Source organism: Tauraco erythrolophus, chromosome 5 (assembly GCF_009769465.1).
Source record: "Tauraco erythrolophus isolate bTauEry1 chromosome 5, bTauEry1.pri, whole genome shotgun sequence".
Classification (NCBI taxonomy): Eukaryota; Metazoa; Chordata; class Aves; order Musophagiformes; family Musophagidae; genus Tauraco; species Tauraco erythrolophus.
The window spans coordinates 34,961,331-34,983,886 of NC_141469.1; the positions used below are offsets into that span (position 1 = coordinate 34,961,331).

At 38.0% G+C, this 22,556-nt stretch overlaps 1 protein-coding gene across 2 annotated transcripts in view; it reads right to left on the reverse strand.

The window, feature by feature from the left end:
• The window catches only part of STK32B (serine/threonine kinase 32B), a 189,760-nt gene that overhangs the window by 136,872 nt on the left and 30,332 nt on the right, over positions 1 to 22,556 (reverse strand). For both annotated transcript variants that reach the window (XM_086611681.1, XM_086611682.1), the window contains one exon: positions 14,642 to 14,793. In XM_086611681.1, the coding sequence (XP_086467807.1) occupies positions 14,642 to 14,793 (152 nt within the window). The remainder of the gene's footprint in view (positions 1 to 14,641; positions 14,794 to 22,556) is intronic.

A 22,556-nucleotide genomic window follows, 5' to 3' on the forward strand; every position in this document is an offset into this window, starting at 1 on the left:
CTCTTTGCCTCTTGAATGAAACAGTGAGCAAATGCATCAGACTACAATTTTCAGGAGAACCAAAGCTAACATTAGAGAATCAATATGATTCTAGATGTTTTGATATTTTCTAGTAGAAGCAAGACATTTAGAAGAAAGAAAAAAATATTTTAGTCAATATGCCATTTTCTGTTAAATTTTCTGTTAAAACTTCTTTCAACCATCTCTATATACAAATTTCATATAAATATGTAGTTAGGCTACAGCATAACAGCTCCCACCCTGCTTTTATTACTACTATTATTGCATTAGTTAGGGGAAAAAAGTCTTATTAGATTTGAATAGACTACTCTGTAAATAGCAAAGAGTCGGAACTGCAGATCCACATCTCGTAATAGTTGATATTTTTGCAGAAGACTACTGTAAACAAAGAGACAGCAGTACAACATGTGATCAAGCACACAGACAACCTGATTATTTAAATGTACATCACATTTTTGAGGCTAGTGACCAGAATGCAAATTGTCAGTTTTAACTATTGGCTTTGACTGATTTGTCTCTCTTTGCTGTCATGGAAACCTACATTAAATTAACGGCAAAGAAACAACGGAACAAAATTAATGTCCCATGCATCTTCTGTACAGCAGAAATTTGGGCAGTTATTTGTAACATTATGGCAGCACCCACAACATGCTTTTCAAATGTATAGTTAAAAGATTGCTGCTCAAAAAAAAAATTGTACTCATAAAAATATAAATATACATAAAGAAAAAGAAGAGGTCAGAAGCACAAGATGATGGATATGAGACTCCCTCCCTCCCTCCCTCCCTCCTCCTTTCCCCTCTGCTCAAATATTTTGAAGGATAGATTTAAAAGAGAAAAGGCCATTTTCTAATGCCTTTTTATTTAGTCCCTGCAGCCTGTCAGTTTCTCCATAAAAGCAAGAACCAACCTGGGTTGGAAGCAACAGCCTTGAGAAGAGATGTCAAGGGGTGTGGGCATCAGTAAAGGGTGAAAGCATCGAGATGGTGATGAGAGGATAATAAAGAAATAGTTAAGAAAGACAGATCTCTCTTCACTACACACTACTTTGTCATCTGCCTTCTTTCATTCGTGTACTGTGGTTTCTTTGTACTTTACTTCCAGATATGATTTTCCTCAAAGACTCAGTGTTTAAAGAGGTAGGAACCACCACATCTTACTTTTCTAGATGTGCCCTTAGAAGGCGGCTCTGCAGACTTGATGATACATGTGATGCTTTTATGGTCCTGCTGCAACTTCAGGTTAAAAATTCAGTATTCATGGAGAATGTGTAAGAGGGTAGACAATAGCATAGGTGAAAGTCCTGCAAGCTTAATGAGACTTTTCATTATTTAATCAAGTTCTCCAAGTAAGACAGGGTATTAAAAGTAATACTTTTTTTCCCCAGGTTAATCAACTTGTAGTTATAGGATTTTGTTTTTAACACTGATTCTAGACTGCAACAAAAAGCACCATGTCTCAGTGAAGGAGATGCTTGTTGGACACTGTAATTTAATTTCTCTATAACTATATATTCTCCACTTCTGGGAGCTATGAATGAACAAAACAAAGCATCTTCCCAATGTTTAACTGAATCACTTCACACATGACTGATTGCACAGGGGGAAAAAAAGGTGTTTAAGCAGGGAGCATATCAATTTCTGTTGATGCACCACTAAACTACCTGACTGCAGTGGTGACAAGACCCCAGCCCCAGCTGCCCCATACCCTCAGTCTGCCTGGCAGCCTCGGCCATGACACATGCCCTTTTCTGCTACCAACAAAAGCTACCAACAACGCCCTTAGTTTTTTTGTGTCCTATAGCTTAAATCCAGGTGGTGCCTGCGAGGATGCAGAAGGTGGGGTACAGCCAGGGTTCCCTGCGTGAACAGAGGCTGCATAACAGTTTGAAGGGTCCCATTTTCTCTTGTCACAGGGAAAGAGCACAGACAACTCCAGAGAACACAAGAGCCTTGGTGACATGTTAAGTTTTCAGATGTCTCCTGAGTGAGAGAGATAAAAGCAAACAAAAAAAAGACTTTCTAGAGCATGAAATGAAACTGTTCGTTAGAACAGTTTCGGAATAATGAATATAGGATGTCATTAAAGCAGGCTATACTTGTCAAAGGTTGTGACAACACTAATTAAAGATATTATTTCATCTGAATTGGAGTATCAGCCATTGTCACTAGTTATACATTTAACATGCATGCAGCATCAGTTGTACTAAATGGACAGGAAAAGAAGGAAGCACAGGCAACTCAATATTTATTGATGGAGCATTCTGAAGCTGGTGTATCAAAACACTATTAAAAAGGTCACAAGATACTCTTGAATTATTTACAGAAAGGAGAAAAAAAAATAAAAAGAAAGAGACATTTAAAAATACTTAGTTTATCCAGCCACATTTCAGGAAATAAACTGCTTTAAAGAGTTCAACAGACATCAACAGCCTTCACACAACAAAATAGACCGTCAGCCAGACGACTCCAGAGAAGAGTGGGACTCCAACAGGAGAGAAAACTCAGAGGTCTGCATCTGAGCAAGCATTTCTCTGTGTGTCAAAGTGAGTGATAGACCTTGCTGAGCAGAAAAAGGCCTAACATGATTGATTAGGAACAGAGACAGATGTAGTATGAAATTGTTTGAGGGCTCAAAGTAAAATTAAGTACAAGCTCACTGGCACAGTAGTGCCAACAGAAAAGTTCAATTTCTTCTTCAGCATTGAACTGAGTCGAAGAGTCATAAAAGTAGCATTTTTTCACCCGTTGCTCTGAGTGAATCATGCTATGCTGTTCAGCTGCCCCAGGCTGCTGAGGTGGCTGTTGGTCATAGAGCTTCTCTCACAAATTGCTCATCTTGGAGCCTTTTACTTGGGATGTGGAGGAAGAGTAAACCTCTGCCTCAGAGCTAGTTCCAAAGACATGCTGCTCTCTGTGATTCTAGATGCTCAAAACGTCATTTTCAATGTTTTACCACTTTTTAAAAGCCCACCTTATCAACCTTTCTATAACTTTATATCTTAATAACTAGTGCTAGTTTTTCAGTAGAGCTAAAATTCTTGTTTCCACTTGAACAAATGCCAGAAAATCCTATGCTTCATTGGTATCATTCTTTACTTTAATTATCCCAAATATGGATCAGAATCAGACGTTTGTCATTATTATTTAATCAGGTCTTGTTAGACATTATATGCCATCAGGCTTTTAGAATAGTGACAGCAGAACTGTAGGTAGCTTTTCTGAGCCCGTACTTCACCAGATTACTTAAATGCAGGAATCTAAACCATGGCTGAAGACATAAGGAAGACATTACACCAGACTTCCCAGATCTAGTAAAAACATGCAGATGTTCACATATGAACTCTGTATCCTCCAATAAAGCTGTTTCAAGAAGTGAAAGTTGTACTACCTGTCATTTATATAGAGCTGGTTGTACTAACTGGAAAGAAGCAATGCTTATCCTTCCCTGAGGAATTAAGTACTGTACTATCAAAACTACACATGTCACCATTTACTAAGCGATGAACGATAGCAATAAGGATAAAAATTGAGACCAGCATAACATAACTTGTAAATTATATTTCTGTATTTTGGTAGTGTCTTATGAAGCTTAATTCCTAAAATTCTTTTTAAATGCGTGTATCTTAGAACACACTGTTCCAATCTTTTCATATCATTTGGCCATTTGTCATTTACTAAATCATTTTCTCTATGAAGGAATATTTTGATTTTGAATATTACCTTCAAATAAAGGATATTTTCCTCAAGGGAGTGTTTCAAGTGTTCTAGTTCAAGGCGAACAAAACACTTCAGTTATTTTTTTTTTAAATGGTTGCAGAGTTTTCAGCTTTCACAGAAAGAACAGCATACACGGAGGTCCATAGCTTATCTCTCCTCTTCTTTGGAGAGACCTAAGAAACAAAACCTGGCTTCCTCTTCTGCTTTCTTAATGTTCAAATATCAGCAAAGTTCAGACCTTAAAGAATCTGACTTATGCACCAATATTGGTTACACTTTCTGATTAAGTTAGATTTTGTACCAATGGAAGGTGAAAGATGCATCCCACAGCTCACATCCCTCACCAGAATCATAATTGCTTCTGTTTGCATTCTTATTTTCTCTCATCCTTCTCCCAGCTCATCTGTTGGTGAGCCTGTGAAAGCTATGGTCAAGAAGAAGAGTTACTTCTGTTAGTTACGTTTCATTTATTAGTTTGCTATCAAGACACAATCCCACCACAACTTTTTGCAAGCAAGAATTTGCCCTCTATGCCTACCCTCTATGCCCTGGATAAATTCTAATTTGGGTAGTTAGAGAGAATTTAACAGGCAGAAGGCATTTTCCTCCTGGCCGCAACTATTTTGCAGAGTAACTTAAATAGTCATTTTCTTCAATGTCCATGACCTTTCGTCAGTCAGGACATAGTTTGTAAAAACTACAACATCAGTAGAAAAGGAACCTTAAATCTTTCTTTATGTGGTGTGTATTTATGAAACATGAGAGTTAGTCTCTTCTAATGAGAACTTTGCACTGCAAAATCATCATTAATTTAGAAACAGGATACCATTAATCATTTTCTGAAGCCTTAGTATCAGCTTCTCACTGCACTTTACAAGTACAATAAATATAATTTTAATTCAATAAAATAGAATTAAGCGCACATTTATGTTGTAAAAATCTGTAGATGACTTCTAAACCAATAAAAGTTTTGATAAATTTTAATGAACCAAGGCAAAGTGCCCCCTAAGCAGGCAATATTTAAAAAATTATACATTACAGAACTTCCTGCTTTGCTTCAATCCCACTATTTGTCATTTTAAATCCAATCTATTTGATATAATTCTTACAATGTGAAATTTAAACCGCCTTACACTTGTTATTTCTTATTACTTACTTATTTACACCTCTTACATCTGTATATTTAGACTTTTGTTTTCTTTTCTGTCCTTTTGGACATGTGGCCAAAAAAGTCCCCAACTTCTAATACTTGGCAACATGAAAAATAATCTTGGCATTCTAGCAGAAGTAAAAAGGAAAGATCTGATTTTAAGAGCTAACGTATTACCTGAAGCACACAGATATTACTTCAGTTATCACTATTATGATATTCCTTGCTTGTTCCATGGTGGGCCTTTATTTCGTTTTATTTTTAATATTGATGTCCTGACTTTTATGTCAGCCTGTTGTAAATAAAAGGGAATTTACCTATGTGTTTCATCTCTGTTTTGAACTAAAAGTTCATTGTTGAAAATTTGAATATGTTCTAAAGTAAACTACTACGAATAATTTCCAAGCCATATTATACCACCAATAGCCTCCAAGAATAACTTTAACATTTTTGGCCTAGGTGTAGGTTTGTAGGATCTATTTAGTATCAAAGTTTTGCAGTGAGTGTGTTAAGCACTTTTATTCTATAATGATCACCTACTTTGCATTCACTCTCTGGACGTCTATGGATGATTTTACAAGTACATTCAAGACAGTTTTGCAGTCTGACAGCTGTCCTACAGTTGTAGGGCTTTGTTAATGCAGTGCTGAACTGCATCTTATATAGTCTACCTTTAGCAGAGCTTTTAGTACAGGCTAATTGCAGTCCCAGTTTCCAGAGAATAGGAAAGAATCGCTCATGCCTGCCTGAAAACAGTAGATTCGCATGATGAACTCATTACTCTGTCACTGATTACGAGAACCGCTTTACCTACAGGAGCTTGGTTATCAATTTAATTACACACTCTAGCCATCATATTTGGCATTCATAACCTTTAAAGCAGAGAATGAGGGGGGAAAAATAGGAAAAAAATAGAAAAAAAACCACAACACTGCTTGCCTAAATTGGCAATTGAGGAGTCTGAAGCAACGTCTAAGGGCTTTGCTTCTTTCTTTCCCATCTCATTAAACTGAGAGCACTGAAACCCTGCTCCCCTGCAAGCTCTCCTGAGAATGCCCCTGCCAGTGTGCTGGAGCTCTGCTTCTGGCCAAAAAGAAGCAATACCCATCCCTTCCCCAAATGTGCAGAGGATTATTGCAACCACAGACCTGAGACATGGCCAAGGCTAACCCCAAGCTCATGAGAGTCTGCTTTGGACAGCAGCTATGCCCCTGTGAAGGCAGAATGAAGCAGTAATCACAAGTTTGTAAGAGGAATTTGATTGAAACTGAACATTTTTGAAACAAAAGGGATTATTTTTCCCAGTAGTTTGATATTTATCAGTGTTTATAATAAAATTCCTATTGCAGTGAAAGCTTTGTGTGAGAAAAGTTTATTATGGGTCAGCAAATAAAGTCTGTCTCAGGGAGAATGATGCAAAAGACAGGCCTCTAAGAAAGATCCCAGGATGCAACAACAAGACATACAAGAGATGAAATACCTATTGCAGCGGGATTTAATGCAAAAAAGATCAAAACTTAAACTACGCCAAAGGCCAACTCTTGCTTTTATGAGGAACTTACTAAAGTTAAGTCTAAAGATATATATTTCAAGGTGACAGCGATTTCTCACAGGAAACAATTAGTCACCAGAACAAAATTCAATATAGGCAGAGTTGAGACAGTGTTCCAATATTGGCAATTAGTATCTTAGGGTATTAAAATCAGCACAAAAATAAATAACTGTTGGATCATGCACTCATCGGTCAGTGAAAACGTTACAGTTTACGCTTATTTAGCACAAGCATCCAGAGGTTACGAATTGACAGTGTTGAGTCCAATTTCCATGTCCAGAAATAATATCCTGAATATTTACAACTCAAGAAAAAAATCCTTACTCTATTCTTTTCTTCCAATTATCCTACCCTTCCTGCTGTCTCACCACCGTTTCCTGCCCTTTTTCTCTATCATTATCTCTTCCAAGGCTCTAGAGAACTGACATTTTCTTCAGTGTTAGAAAACTTCTATATCTTTACCTATTCCAGATTTACATTAATGCAGTGACAAATTGATCTAGCTATTCGAGGAAAGTAGTCGCCCTTTGTTTCCTCTATAGCAAAAAGAGTTCACTCATCTAAGCTCTGTGCAAGACACACTAAATATGTCTTTCTCCCTTGATTTACAAACTCTTCTTGCCCGGAAAAGAATCTTAGAGCCCATCAGGTATTGAGAATGGCCCGGGATTACATGGTGGTGGGTTTGTGACTGCAGCTAAATTCACAAAAGTAGTAAGAAACACATATTGTATCAATAAACGTGTCAGTGGCTGTTCTCCAGCACTGACACCAAATGGCACAGAAAAGTCTGTGCCTGGATTATTAAACCATCAGCCTCAAAAACAGGGTGATGGCATGCAAGCTGCCCACTGGCAGCAACCTGACTGCACCCAGGGCTTCTCTGGGATATTTAGCAGCACAGAAGAAAGGGTTCGAGAGTCTAGAAAGAGTCTTCAATTTTAAATTACTGGCATAAACATTACTAGCCAAAGAAGGCAACAGCATAGTCTTTCTTCCCATAAACCAGGCTCAGAACAGCTGTGTATAACCAAAGGAGAGCTAAGATTGTTGAGCACCTTCATTTTATTATTTTATGCTTGTCAGGATCTGTTATTTCATGACCTTTTGGGGCTCTACCACATACTATAAGATAGACATCATCGCAGCCTGAATTTCATTTTCAAAGTGGCTGAAGAGGCAGCCAGTCTAATTGCAAACACCCAACATGTCCTAATAGGAAACACCACAAGCTTCCACCTTCCTTCCAAAAATATCATGTAATTTTTCTGTTAGAGCATGGATTTTACTCACAGCATTTGGTATGGAGACTCCTGAAGCTCAAAAAGCTGGTCATATTAGATATCAGAAAATAAATTTTCTATCTCTTATAAAATATTTTCACTCCAGATTAGGTCTACTATGTCAAGGTAAGTTACACAGCCACAACACTGCAGCCACTAAGCAAACTCACCTAAGACTGACCTAAACCACCTCCTCTTGGTGTTTGGTGTCTCTGATAGGTAATTGATGCTCTTTGGTTGGCTATTTTCAGCTCCACCCAGCAGTAAAACCCTTGGCCAGGTGTGCTCACGTCCCTGAGCTTGTAGGTTTATGCACCTTTCTGATGCCAGTCTGAGGAGCAGAGCCATGCTATGGGGCGGTCCAAGGTAATGTTTCTCTCAGCCTGTTCTAGAAAGGGCACCTTTGCAGGTAAGTGACAATTTCCAGTTGTGTGTGTGTACATTGAACAACCTGTCCAACACTTGAGACTGAACAAATCATTTGTTCTCTCTAGCATTCTTTTTTCTTTTTTCACTTTCCCTTTCTTTTAAAAACATATTGGGGTGTTAGGTGAATTCAGAAATGCATGACCATTTTTGGTATGATGTGTGTTCTTCACTTGTTCCAGTTTTCATTGGATTTGAAACTTAGTCTCACTCTAGCTGGTAGCAGCAATGTACTCTTGGAGATTTGTCTTATGAAATACATACAGTTTCCAGAGACTGATGAGTAGAAAGAAAAATACATCTAAATATAGAGCCACTCTGAGAATGCAGCTAACACTTCTTTATGGGTTCTTAAATATAATAAACATATTGTTCTGTCTACACTAGGAAAATGACCTGTTGCTGATAAAAGTAAATCTTCATTCTTCTCTCTCTACTGCCTTTGAAATTGTTCTGACAATTTAAAAAGGATATGAAAGTTTTAAGCAAGGCTATTAAAAATAAAATTGCTTCAATGTTCCAAAAGTTTTGAGGAACGGTCCAAAATTTTTTTCAGAATTTTCTGTTCCACATCAGCAGAGAAACCATTTTGATATATGATTTTTTTGCAAAAAACTTCTGTCTTTTGTGGTAAGCTGTATTATTTTCAGAGCAGCCAACAGACTTACTCATATTTGAAAACAAGTCATGCAATGACAAGTCTAGCCACTTTAGTAGATAGGGAGTAACCTGGATCTTGGCTCAGTCCTAATGTGTTGTGAGAAAGATATTGAAAACATGGATGCTTTCAGGAATGCTACTCATCTTGCCCAGGGGACACTTCGATATTTGGGGAAGGGTAAACATGATAAAAATGCTGGAAGAGGGGCACATTGTAGTCTCAAGGTGGGATCGTGTTAGGAGCTGACATTCCTACGGCTCATTCATCTATGCTTGAAATACATATGACATACAAAAGGTCTGATAAAAACAAGACTGCTTTTCATTTTAGGAAGGAATCTCTATTATCAGAAATATCTCTAACGGTGATAAAACTGGCTACAAGGCTCACATATCTTTAAGCATTTATTCAATTTCATTTCTAAAATGAATGTTATAAATCACCCCCAAGCCCTTCCTGAAAAATATTGTTATCCTCCAAGCTATTATGAGCATTTACAGAAGAATGATTCTTTTCTGTGTCAGATGTTATGAAAGACAGTTCATACTTCAAATAATGTGATTTATAAGTTGAGATTGTGAAGCTAAATTTAATAAAGCTCTAAGAAGATGCATGAGCCTCAAAAAGCTTTTTAATATAGATCTTTTGGAGTTGAGATGCTACTCTTGTTTTATATCAGCTTTTCTGTATTCTTGTGTACGCTGGGGTTACTGACTGATGCCAGAATTACCCACTACAGAAGGTTTACCTTCTTTCCTCTTCTCTTTCTGATGACAGATTGCTTTCCCATATCTCATTACTTCTTTGTGCAGTTATAACGTATAACTAAAGGCCTTTCCAGTCTTCATGTTTGTTTCTTGATTTGCCAACTTTTCTCCTTGATGATCTAATTCCTCAAAGAATGATTAATGTCCTTGGTTAGCATTCCCTTTGGTTCAAGGAATTGATGCAAGATTTACCACTATATTAAGTTTATTATATATCTTGAAGGTCCAGGTGATTATAATTTGAAAATCAGCATTTCTAGTCAAGGACAGTCCCATAAACTCATGAGTGGAATTTCCTCCAAATATGCTTTTTGATATGGATTTGGGATTTGATATTTTGTCAAATAATTAAGATTAAATTTAATTTAAATTAAATTAAAAAAAAAAAGATTTAATTTCAATTCATCCAAAAACAAGCAAGCAAAAAATTTAATGGCAGTGAAGATCTTACAGAAAATTATACTTTGAAAAAAATGCAAGTGTTCTGATAATAAAAATACCTAATTTTGTCAAGTATATCCCTTCCAGACAAAAAAGCAGCAAATCAGGTCCCGGTTACCTACGTAAATTTAAGTCTTACTTCTTATAACTAGTGATTAGGGGAGAGAGGAAGGGACAATGCAACCAAAACAAGTACCTAATTTCCCTTTCAAATCAATGGAGAAATGTTGGTTTTTCTGAAGACTTTAGAAGTGTCATCCAGACTGGTCCAGATGGCTAATTACTTTTCACTGAGATTGCAAGGGGCAAATAAGATAGATTCATTTATATCAACAAAGCTGTTGGTACTATCATCACATTTTGCGTTGCAGACAAGTAATCAGCTCATCTGGAAAGCAAGGGATATGAGGTCTTGGCTTCCTTTAGTGTGGGCAGCCAGATCCTCAATTTTTCACTGACTACACAACTGCTTAATCACAAGCCCACAAAGTGTTTTGTGCAAAAACACTTGACTACAGTTCCTCATCCAAAGTCTGTTTTCAGCTTTGATCCAACGATAATCTGATGTAAAAGGCACAATTAAACCTTCTACCACTTCACCACTACTTGTCTTAGTCTGAGTCTTGCCTATAACTGAATTTCTGACTCTCTCTAGGAGTGTTAGTGGTTTTTCACTTAAGCAAACAGAGTATCAGTGCCTGTCTACTGATGTGGGGGCCACAGCAGAGCTCTTGATGGCAGATTGGTACTTACCGTCTTAGAATAATTACTTCTGAATATCCTTGGGAAATCAAAGTTGGATGCCTCAGCTGAGTAGGGAGATACCAATTAAATTTAGTAAACTGATGGGATTTCTGAGTTTTAGTCACCAAAATCTTACCTTAGGCAGGATTTCTGAAAACTGATGTGCACCCTTAGAGAGTGTGATAGAAGTGCCTAGAAGACAGACTAGTCCAAAACAGCCCAGTCAAAAGAAATTCAACACTTACACGAGCTGCAGCTCTGTTATTGTCAATACACCAGGTCATAACTATTCCTTTTTAAATTAATATTTCAGTTTGTCAAAAAAGATAAGAGTTGGTAGCTCCTGTTACAGCCCATTTGTACATTTACAATGCAATTAACAAAATACACAGGAAAAAAACTAACTCAGAGAAATAAAACACATCTCTGGCTGTAATTACTTTAGAAGAGATGCAGCTTCAACTGTTTCCTTCCATTAGTATGCCAGGAATTGACTCCTAAGAGGAAATCTCATGGATTCCTGCTAATCATCTAATATAAGTTACACCTACAATGTAAATGTATTTGATGCAAATTATTATTGTATCTAAACTGCAAGTGAAAATACATTAAACAGGCTGCTGATTCACCAACAATCAATGAAAATGCTCTTGAGATTATTGCTGGGAACACATAAAATGTGTTTTGTAATTGCAGTGTTCCTTTTTTCATGGTGGTAAATAAACAAATAAAACAGTTTCAATTATTAAATAAATGTGGTATATTTAATATGTTTAAAGCTTCATATGTCTTAGTTTTGATAAAACAGATGTGACTATTATTCATGGGTCACTTGTAACTTTTGTATTTTGCTCTTGTTTTAGTTCAATAACAAAAGTCATTATTTGAAGACAGTGTGCAGAACATCTTGAAATTCAGGCAAAAGTTGAGATGGAGTATTCACAGGTCTGGAACATGCTACTGCAGTCTGCAAGTGTAGACACTCCAGAAATAAATCAAAACCTATTTTAAATTCATTTTGGATCTTGCAAGGCTAATTATAGAAATATATTATGGGCCTGGTACAAAGAATGAGTTATTTGGGGTAGACTAAATTATTTTTGGAGAGGCTTGAGTTCAAAGACTTTCCTTTACTGTGCTTGCCCAGGGTGAAATATAGGTTCTCCAGTAGTTCAGTAGCTCATTCTGGAGTCAGAACTTTGAATCACTAGACATTTGAACGTGTAGTGTTTGAGGTGAACATTTCAAGTGAAAATACTAAGTGTCATTTAAATTCTTTTTGGAGAGTTTTCTACGGCTCTAACTGTGTATGTCCGAGTCCCTGAATCTCAGTAGATTGTCATATATCCAGGGTTTGATTACACAGTTGCCCGCTTTCACCAGAAAGGATGCAGGTACCTAGAGTAGGATCTCCTACACTCATTTAGCCGCTCTGGTTATCCTAGTTGAAGAAACATGCTGGGGAGCATTTTCAAGCGCTCAGGTCAGCTGGCAGGGAGCAGCTTGTGCCTCTGCTAGGAAGTACTTGCTGCTGAAGGGCACTGGCCACACCACGTTGATCCATGGGACACTGTGAATCTGGAACTATCCCAGGAGCTGTTTGGGAAGAGATTGGCTCATATGGGACAGGTACGTGCCAAGGGCCAGTCCAGCTGCATCAGGCAGCACCTGGGAATATTCCTGGATGCTTTTTCACTTACTAGCTTAGCTGTACATGTTCATGTTCACATGTTCATGTTTTGTCCTAAGGAGAGCTGAAGTATATTTTCCATATGGGCATTTCAGGCTGCAAAGCACTGAGATGTTAAGACAGCAGGGGCACAAGCAAATTGCACATTTTTATAGGACTATCCCTGAATGTGGGCACTGATTTTAGATCTGGATGTAAGTCTTCAGACTATTTCATATTCTTCTGTCTCATACCATAGACCTGAAAACTAACCTTGGTGACAGGGAGACAGGGCTGTTGGCTGCTGAGCTGAATCACAAGCTTTAATGTAAGTGATAAATTTTAGGCCCCATCCATGGAGGTCATCTGTCATTTATTACTTGATCTAGTGGGTGGACAGGCCCTCTTGGTGTCTTCCCTTAAAAGAAAAATCTTGTCATTCTACCTAATAAGCATCCTGGATAGACTGGTCGACTATAAGCATAGCTAAAGACATTGAATATAGAACATTGTTAGTGCAGTGGAGCATCTTGAATAGTGTCATTTTTGCCTGAAATTCTTGTTTTGTTAATTGTAGAGTACTACATTTCTCTTTCATTTTCTACATTTCTCATATACACATATAGTATAACATTTGAGTCTTGAGATCTTGTGATGGTATCTCAGAAGCAGACATCTAAATTATTTGCAATAAAAATCACCATCACTCCCAACTCATTTTAAGGCATTGTGTATTTCAGGTTTAACTTTTGGAATGAAAAAAGAAAACAAGAAAGAATATTTATTAGCTGATTATAATTCTGTAATTAGAATCTAGCATACTGTTTGTTTCACAATAAATATTTGATCTTTAGTCCTTCAGTGTTATTATGTTTACTGAAGTATCTTGTAGATAGATCATGTTAACCTATGACTGTTTCTGCAGTGTCTAGTTACGCAGTGGAAATCTTTGCTGCCTCTTGTTAAAGAACCAAAGTTTGTGTGAGTTCAAAAGAGACTAGACAAATGCATGAAAGAAAAATCCACAGGCTCTTAAGCACAGAAATACCACAGCTTTGATGAAGAAATCCCCAGAATACAGATTGCTGGAACCTTGGAAAATATAGTGGGAAATCTTTGTATTACAGTCACAATGTTTATACATTTTTCTTTAAGCCTCCAACAGGATATCAAGGTAACTCAAGTATGATCATTCATGTCAAGCGGAGAGCACTTGAGACAAATGTATATGATTAGGTCCTCTTTGAACGAATTTTGGGATCAAATCCTTTGCTGGTATAAGTGGGTGCAACTACACTAAAGCTGTGTTAAGCCAGAAAATAGATTGGCTTTTAGTTCATGAAAGATGTTAAGCTGTCGACAAGGAATTTTTTACCTGTATAGGTCAACAGTGAGCTAAGCAATGGGAAGAAGACTGTAGGTAAGGCATTGACTTCTAGTAAGACAGCTAGAATTCACAAAACAGAAGGTGTCTTTGCACTGTGACCATCTGCAGCCAATCGAGCTATTCACAAGCTGAACAATTTTCATATCATAATGGTTTATGTCCCCTTTTTTGAATGATATAGGTAATTATTAGATAAGGAAGGAAAAGTCTTCATCCCATTACTACTGTCACTACATAGAGGCCAGTGAACAATTTCAGTTGGTGGTGTAGTTGAAATTAGTCATTACTTGACCAACGTTTTTTCACACTCACATGTGACCGAGGCATGGAGTGGTTAGCACAGAGAAGAGAAATTCCGGGTGACAAAAATATGATTTTCTGTTGTTCCATGACAACCATTTTTTAAGAGTAATTGAGTTTTGAATTTTCTCTGAATCAACTAAAAAAACTTACTGAATTGTTGGGTTTGATATTCCACAGCCTTATAACAGATGTTTAGCCCATGTATTGTCAAAAGAAATTATGAAGTTGGACAGAACAACACATTACTGCACACTGCTGTTACAATCTGGAGAGAAATCAATCCAGAAATTAAAAAGTGAATGTGATGTTTAAATGTTCCAATGCAAAAGGACATCTTTAAAATTTTGTGAAAAATAAAACTCTCTGCAAAATCTAAATACTTTTAAAAAAGAGGTCACCAAATTTTTTTTCATATTTCTCATATGAAAAAATACTTTCCAGGCCTTCCATAGCCTGAACTGATTCAGCAATAAGTAGAAAACAAGAGATTTTTGACAATATTTTAGTGGTTTGCTTACCATAGATTGACTAGGAAGGGGTGCTCCAGGCCTTGCATTATCTGTAGCTCCCGAAAAACGTTTCGAACTTCATCTCTCTCAATGCACTTCTGTTTATTCATATATTTCATGGCATACATTTTCTTGGTGTCTCTCTTCTGTACAATGCACACCTAATTGACAGCAAAGTAAAAGACAAAGTTTGACACCTACAGAAAGGAAACTCAGTTATGACTTTCTAAAAAAGGAGCTTTTATGATATTTCAATAAACCAAGTCTGGATGCCACAATCTAGGAACATCTTCAGAAAGTTCGTGTTACACCTATGCAGAATTCTTTGTAATAGGCTGTAGTTAATAAATAAACAAAAGAATACCCCACCCTTGCATAAGAAGAAAGGAATACCAAGAAAACTGGCATAACTTTTAGAAGTTACATGGTAAAGCTGGGAGGAAAACATTCCAATTGCTCGAATCGCAGGCTATTTCATTACGCACAGAAATTACTGCCTCCCGCCTAGGAAAATACACAATCATTGTCCTCATTCCCACAAGTCAATACACACATCTTGATTACTGCGTCATAAACATAGCCTATGTTCACAGGCTCAATATTTCATCTAATTATCAGAATTATGCTCCCTTAATTATTGTTGAAAAGAAAAAGAGTTTTCGTACAGAGATACATCATAATATTTTTGAAGTCACAAGAGACCATTATAATGATTTAGTCTCTGGCAGTAAATTTCTTTCTTTAACTTTGTTTTCTTTTTTTTTTGACAGAAGTCAAATAATTTTGTAAATGCAGGAAAAAAGTCTTAGTCGAGAGAACTCCCAAGGAAGACTTGGATTGCTTTTCACCATGGCAGTTTGCCTTGTGAATGAAGCTGGAGAGTGTTAACAGCACATCTAAGAACTATAATTTTAAATATGATTTCTAGCAACACAGAAATGTAAGATTGTTCTGTGTCTCATCCCCAAAGCTGGTGTAAACCTCATCTTCATGATAGTCCTACATACACATGTGGAGCAAAACTGTATCTTTGGCAGACTTCTGCTCTGAAGGGTTTTTCCTATTAATTGAACAGAACTTTTTAAAGTAACATTCCTAGTGTATCTTCACAGCCAAGAGAACAATTAGTTGAAAATACTATTTTGGTGTAACTGATTACTGATCCAGCCATAGGCTTCCATCAGAATTTGTCATCATCACGATGTATACAGACCATGTACTGGAAGCATCTGATTTAGTTATCAAAAGTCTGTAGTTCCTAAATTTAGGTGTATTCTGAATTCACTTGGTGTGGGCACTATTATTTTGTATGTATATTTATGTACATACACACGTGCACACGTACATACTCCCGTATTACACACAAGTAAAACTATAGTATACACACATAGTATACATACATAAAATTAGTGCTCCGAGATCAGATTACAACATGGTGCCAACTAAAAATAAATCCTTTTGGTTTGAATTATATTTCAAGGAATTTGTGTGCTCAAAGTTAGGAAATGATCTGGAGAAACTAAGACAACTTCCCACAGCTGAAACCTCTGACTTTAGCAAGGTGTCATCTGGATTCTGGACCTGGTGATGAACCACCAGCACCAGAGTGAGGACCCTGGAGAGACCTATGTGTGGTCACTTATTTCTTAATCACAGAGGAAAGGCTCCAGGAATGTACCATCAGCACATTTTAGTTCCCCTATCCTTTTCCAGTCCCTCTAAGAGGAACTGGGCCAGTGAAACCAAATGACATTTATTTCTCTGCAATTCTATTTCCACAAAGTGTGTCTTTGAGCTCAAATCTACTCCAAAGAGAGGAGTTAATAGAGTACTTTTAACCCTTAATGATAAAGTGTGATTAAGCAGAGTTTCTAATTACCTTTGCTAATACCAGGAGATGTTCTGCTAATTAAGTAAAATACGAACGGTAATGTTTTTTCTTGAGCCTATCAATGTTGCACAACAGTGCATACCAAAGTCTTGTTCCGTTTTCCTCCTTGGGCTGTTATGGAGAGTCTGAATATTGGTGATGTCCTTAAGATAACTAAAGGTTCACACTTAAACAGAAAGAACTCAGGCTATGGAACAATGGGAGCTGGGGTTGGCCTTCTGGGGGAAGAAGAGGTAATGGCTGGTGTTGAACTGAAATGGAGGGATGGAGATGAATTGTTCAAGCTTCTACAGGTTCTTCAAAAGTAGAAACAGAATTTGCAGGGGCAATTTCTGACATCCTGTCTGAGATTATGTGGATGCTCCAATTTAGTGAATTACATTACAAAGTACAACATTTATGAATTTTGGCTCAGAATCTAAGTCCAGAAGGTCATTCACTTACATGAATTTGCAGCATAATTTTCATATGAAACTTAGCCAAGACTGAGGTGTTTGCAAAAGTCTCCCATTAAATAAAAAGCATCTCTATTGAACTGTTGACTCGTGAGACTTCTGAGGGATTGGGGCTTTGCTCAGCTGACAGTTACATCTTTCACCAATGGAGCAAACTAGGATCATACACAGCACCCAAATATATAATGTAAACAGGTTTTAAAACATTGCTGTGACTCCAGAAGGCACTCAGTTCTCTTACCTGCCAGGAAAGACAAGGGTATTCAGCACAGCTGAAACAGACCTTCCGTCACTAGAAGCAGCTTGCCTAGCATACAGCTTTAAAACAGAATGATAGTAAACATTTTCTAGTAATGTGCACCTATGCACATCTGTTAACACAGTTTCAAAATCAATAGGATTTTAATGAATTTACTAAAGCTACTTCCTGCTAAAAATCAGGAAATCCAAGCTGCATTCGTACGGATGTTATTGTGAAAAACACCTGATGTTGCTATGACAGTGTTGAATAATAGTGGAGATCCTCCCTGGCATTTCTACCTGCTGACTGTTAGCTCTTCTTCAGAGCAGGATGTGAATGGGCTGAAACATTTCAACTGCTGCAGGAAAGAAAGGAAAAGCCCTCAAGCTCTCCTCACATGCAGTCTTAATGGGAAATGTTTAAATTGGGGTTTTTTTGTTTATGTTTTAAATCCTTTCCCAAGGAGTCATTTCAAAAGAGGGACAAACAGGTGCTCTGGCACCTCAACAAAAAAATTCTGTGATGACTCATTATTGTGGAAGTCTGTGCAGAATTCCTTATTTACACATATCAATATGGAAGCTTGTCACACTCACGTTACTAAAACATCCTCTTTCAATTTTCATGTGAATATCATTTACCAAAACCCAGACAGTGCCCTGCTCAAACTGATATCACTGCTTCAGCAGTCTCTATGGGTGATGCTTCAAACCATTTGTGTGTCGTGAACTCAACAGCTATCCAGCTTCATAGTCAGTAGATAGGGACAGACACATCCATCTCCTCCGAAGGTATGAGTCTAAATAGGTTCAGGGAACAATCTCTAGAGAGATAGTTTCTCTTCTGAAATCCCTATAAAGACACTGTAGGTGACTAACTTGCATGTAGGCATCTGTGTTGTACATGTTTAAAGGTAGGCAATATGAATCCCTATTAATTTTCTTGGAGTTACATGGTGCTTATTTTTAAAAGTCTCTTGTGAAAATATTCCTTCTAAAGAGGGTTTTTCTACTTGTCTTCTACAAAGTTGTATCTTTTTTCTATCGAGGAAAAGGTAATAACAAATTGCCTTCAAAACTATCAGGTTAAAAGAAATTTGACTTGGAGTGTGACTTGAAGACACTTTCCCACAGAACCAGGGGATGAAAACCAATAGATTACGACTGCAGGGCTAAATTTCCTTCTTCAGGAGCAACATATGCTACGGTCCACTTCAAAGCTACCTTCTTGGATTTCCTCTGCAGAGGAAATATTTTTTTCACATGCAAAAAATAAAGCACCTATAGATCAAATTTGATCTGCAGATTAATAGGTCACAGAGCCACTGAGACTGCTATGGGTGACAAGTGCCCTGTGGGCTATAGCAGAGCTAGATAAGTGAAGCGAGAGAGCTATGCTGAGTAAAACTGGGGTAGAATTTGTTAATGGTTTGCTGCAGAAAGCTGCATAATGCTGTGTTGGCTACACAGCCATAGGTAGCTTAAAGATGAGAATGGCTGAAAAGTTTGACTTGCTGCAAAACACAGGTTTCTCCTGCTTCCCACTAAATTCAGAAGACTTCTAGCTGCCCTGTGCTTGGTCCAGAGAGAACAGCAGGGAGCAAATGTACTTAGTCTCAGTAAAGCCATTTTGGTTTGAGTTTGGTACATGAGTACTTAGACTTCTCAAACTACCACATGATAAGGTTTCATGACAGGTCATAAAAAAGGAGAGATGCAGCACCGCAGTCAGAGAAAGCTCCTGCGCAAGGTCACTGTTAGGTGGAGAGCTGGCAGCTGGAGTGCACTTCTCATCCCTGTTCCTGTATCATAATCTTACATGTCTCATGTCAGGTCGGTAGATCAGAGGGGCTATGGCACTGACTGAGCAGAAGATACTCACCTAGACGTAGGGGACTAGAAGGCAGAAACAGCTCTATTTTTCACACTCAGTGTGGGAATTGGCAAAACTGCTACAAAGCATGTGCCTGAAGTACTGCTACCTTGTCTGTTTTAACCCACATACTCTGAAAAATTAATGTTCATAGTCTCAGCCTACAAGTAGACTTGGAAAGATTTACACCAAAAGGCTGGAGAATGAGTATCATAAGTTTGGCTTTACACTGCTAGGGAATTTCCTTGAAATAGGGGAAATCATTCCCAGATTCCCCTGAGCAAACAATGACAGCTGGAGCAGGGACCAAGCATCTGCTTAGTTTCCTTTCATATTAATTCAAGCTAAAAAAATAGGTGTTTACACTGTCAGACAGTATTAATATTCTGCAGTTGTGCGTTATGTTGGTTTTACTTTGCATATTATTTAGTAAAGTACCCTCGATCAGTGCAGACGTGATTCTGGGCTCCCATCTGTTTTACAACAGTGTAATTTCAATTACTTCAGCAGAGGAAGTCACTGTTTTATAGAACCAAATTAATCAGAACTAAGTCCTATGTCTCAGCAGCTTAGACAAAACAGGAGAAAGTCTGTACATTCATATCATAATTTGAATGTAATTTAAGGAGGTCAGATTGTTCAATGTACCTGCTTCCATGAACAGAGAACTTGCAGAAAATTGGTACTATAATATCCCTGAAAACTAGTTGTTGCACCTGAATACAGATTATTTTGCGGCAGTAAGCCTGCAATTACGTGGTTGCTGTTGCAGTAAAGAGCAATGGTAATTCTTGTATTTCACTCCTAGCCAGTTTTGTATTTTTTGGATAATCTTCAACTATCTGATTTTTTGCGATATTTCGTTTGATAAGAATGGATATAACAAAATGGAAAAATTTAGCCAGATTAAACATGAGAGAGCACTTTTAAGGTATCGCATGGAATAAAGAAATAGCTACTTAGAGCAGTGTTCAGCATTTTTGGTTTGAGTCTTTTAAATCGTCTGCTTCTGAATTGACTTAGAAGGCAAATATTTAATGTTAATAAAACCTGTTTAGACAAAATTTCTGACCTTCACTTCAAATGCATTTGGAAATACTAATTGCTGGACCATGCCAAGCATAACTAGCTTAAAGGTCTTTCAAAAAAAGAAAAATATGAAATGTTTCCTGACACATATGAAGACACCAAAGCATAAGCAAAGAGCTGGCTTCATCCACCTAGCAAAGCAAGGTCACTGAAGCCAGCAAGGCCACTTTTAGAGGAGTTTTACATACCTCGCTTGGGTACCACTGTCACCCTGGCAGCAGCTCACAGGTCTGAACCACTGTCTGTATGTACAGATACATACACCAGGTCTGTATACATGTGCCCAGGAGAGGGAATAAGTGTTCAGTGGGTGGTCACGCACCAGTCTGCCACAGCTTTCACGTCACTTGGCTTGAACAAAAGAAGCACTGGCCTACACAGAAGCTGTGGCTGCCGCGGTCCTATGCAGGCTCAGAGCTCACCTTCTTCTGTCCCTCACCAGGGTGCAATCTGACTCTCAGAGGACACCTTTGAAGCGAGCCTGGCTTTTTTACAGAAACAAGAGCATGCTCCTTGTTTCTCTTCTCTCCACACCTTTTTTCTACCTTCCTCACGACTGCTGTGATGTATCTTCATTTTTTCTGGGGAAGATGCTACAGTGCATACAAGACTGCATCTGCTCTTAACATGTTCCTAACAAAGTGTACTGAGGCAGAGGCTTAAAACAGGTGGCTGCTTATCAGAAAAGACAAGCTCTTGATATACAAAGCATTTGATACCAAATGGCCTGGGAATTCCTATAACAGCAAATGTTGCTACTATGAATTGAAAATGCCGAAGGAAAAGGCAAGGAGCTGCTTTCTGAAGCCAGCTGGGAGGGACAGAGCGTAGCTGCTGAAGCAGCTGGCCCCAGTGAAACAGGTGAAGTTTCGAGGATCACCTTGAGCTCTGTGCACGAGAGCGAGCTGAGCTGCGTGGAGTCTCTGCCATATCAGATACCTCCTGCAGCAATATCCTGCAGAGGCCTAAGGTTGCTGTAGCAACCAGGGTAATTTAAGAAATATCGAGAGAGAGAGAGAGAGTGCGATTGTACCAACAGCAATAAAATAAAAAAGTAGAGCATGTCTTAAAGCATCTTACTGGTCTCAGAAAACAGAAAAGGCCACAAAGCAGCCATAAAGGAAGAAGGTAGTTTAAGGAAGATATGATACCGAACACGGTGTTATATGTTGCAGGATGCTAGAGCACAATAGACCCCAAAGAGTAAAAATGAGTCGATAGAGATTAGAGGTCTTGCATCATTTGTTGATGTTTTCTGCTGCCAGGTACTTTCAGAGGACAGTAATAGGAAAAGTTGCCAGCAACAAGGCTTCTAAATGAACAATAAAGGCAAGACTGACTCACAGAGAAAGACACTTGAAACAGTGACTGATTGACCATGTTGTGCTTTTGGCTATGGTATAATAAGTCATTTTAAAATGGGTTTCTTCCTTTCCCTATCTGTGAAAGAAAAAACAAGGTGATTTGTTAGTAGCTTGCATTCACTTGGGAAAAATAACCTGTTACACCAGGGACTCTTCTGTTGCATTCGACAGCTGTAAAATAAGGATTTAAGTTTAGAGGGGACTTACGCATGAGCCCTTTCTTGCATTAAACATGTTCTCTGAGGGTTGTGAAACTCTATTCTTGCTCATACATATCCCCAAAGCAGGTTCTCAAGAACACTGCAGCCATATAAACCTGTGAGAAAATTAGATGTTTCTAGAAATATCGTATAAACATTCACCAGTTTCCTGAATGCCATGGAGAAGAGTGGATTAAACATCAACCAACAAGCCTTCAAAAAGCACATGGGCTTGTTTTACTTTCTTGCATGATGTGGAAGGGTGCAGGCCCCTTTGAAAGGGCAAAGACAGCAGAGGTGGGAATGGAGAAGCTTTGAAGAAAGAGAGGTGCAAGTGACCTTCTGATGGCAAACATGACTTAGATATTTCTTTAACTGCTTATCCTGTACCTAACTTGCACTTCTGGATCTCTATTTAGTTTGACAAGATATTCCATCACTGTTTTGTGATAATAAACAATTATAGATCTCCAGTTGTCCTGATTTTTAAAGGGTTCTTGAATACCATTTTGCACTAGCAGCATAGTCCCCTAGTGTCCTTAAAGAGTTTCTCTTGGAAACTAATGAATCAAATAAGACCCAGGCCATGAAGGACTGTGCTGTTCTGCAAGAAGTATTTCCGGCCTCTGTAAAATGAAAGTAATTTTTCTGCTTGGAAGGCTGAGAGACAGCAAAATCCTGTGTGTGTCCTTAATGCGTAACTACAGAAGTAGCTCACTGGCACTCAGCTAGCAAATACTCAAGAATCTTCAAAATCAAGATCTAGATAGCTATTGCTTGATCAGTTACTAAAGTTATATTTCACCTTCAAA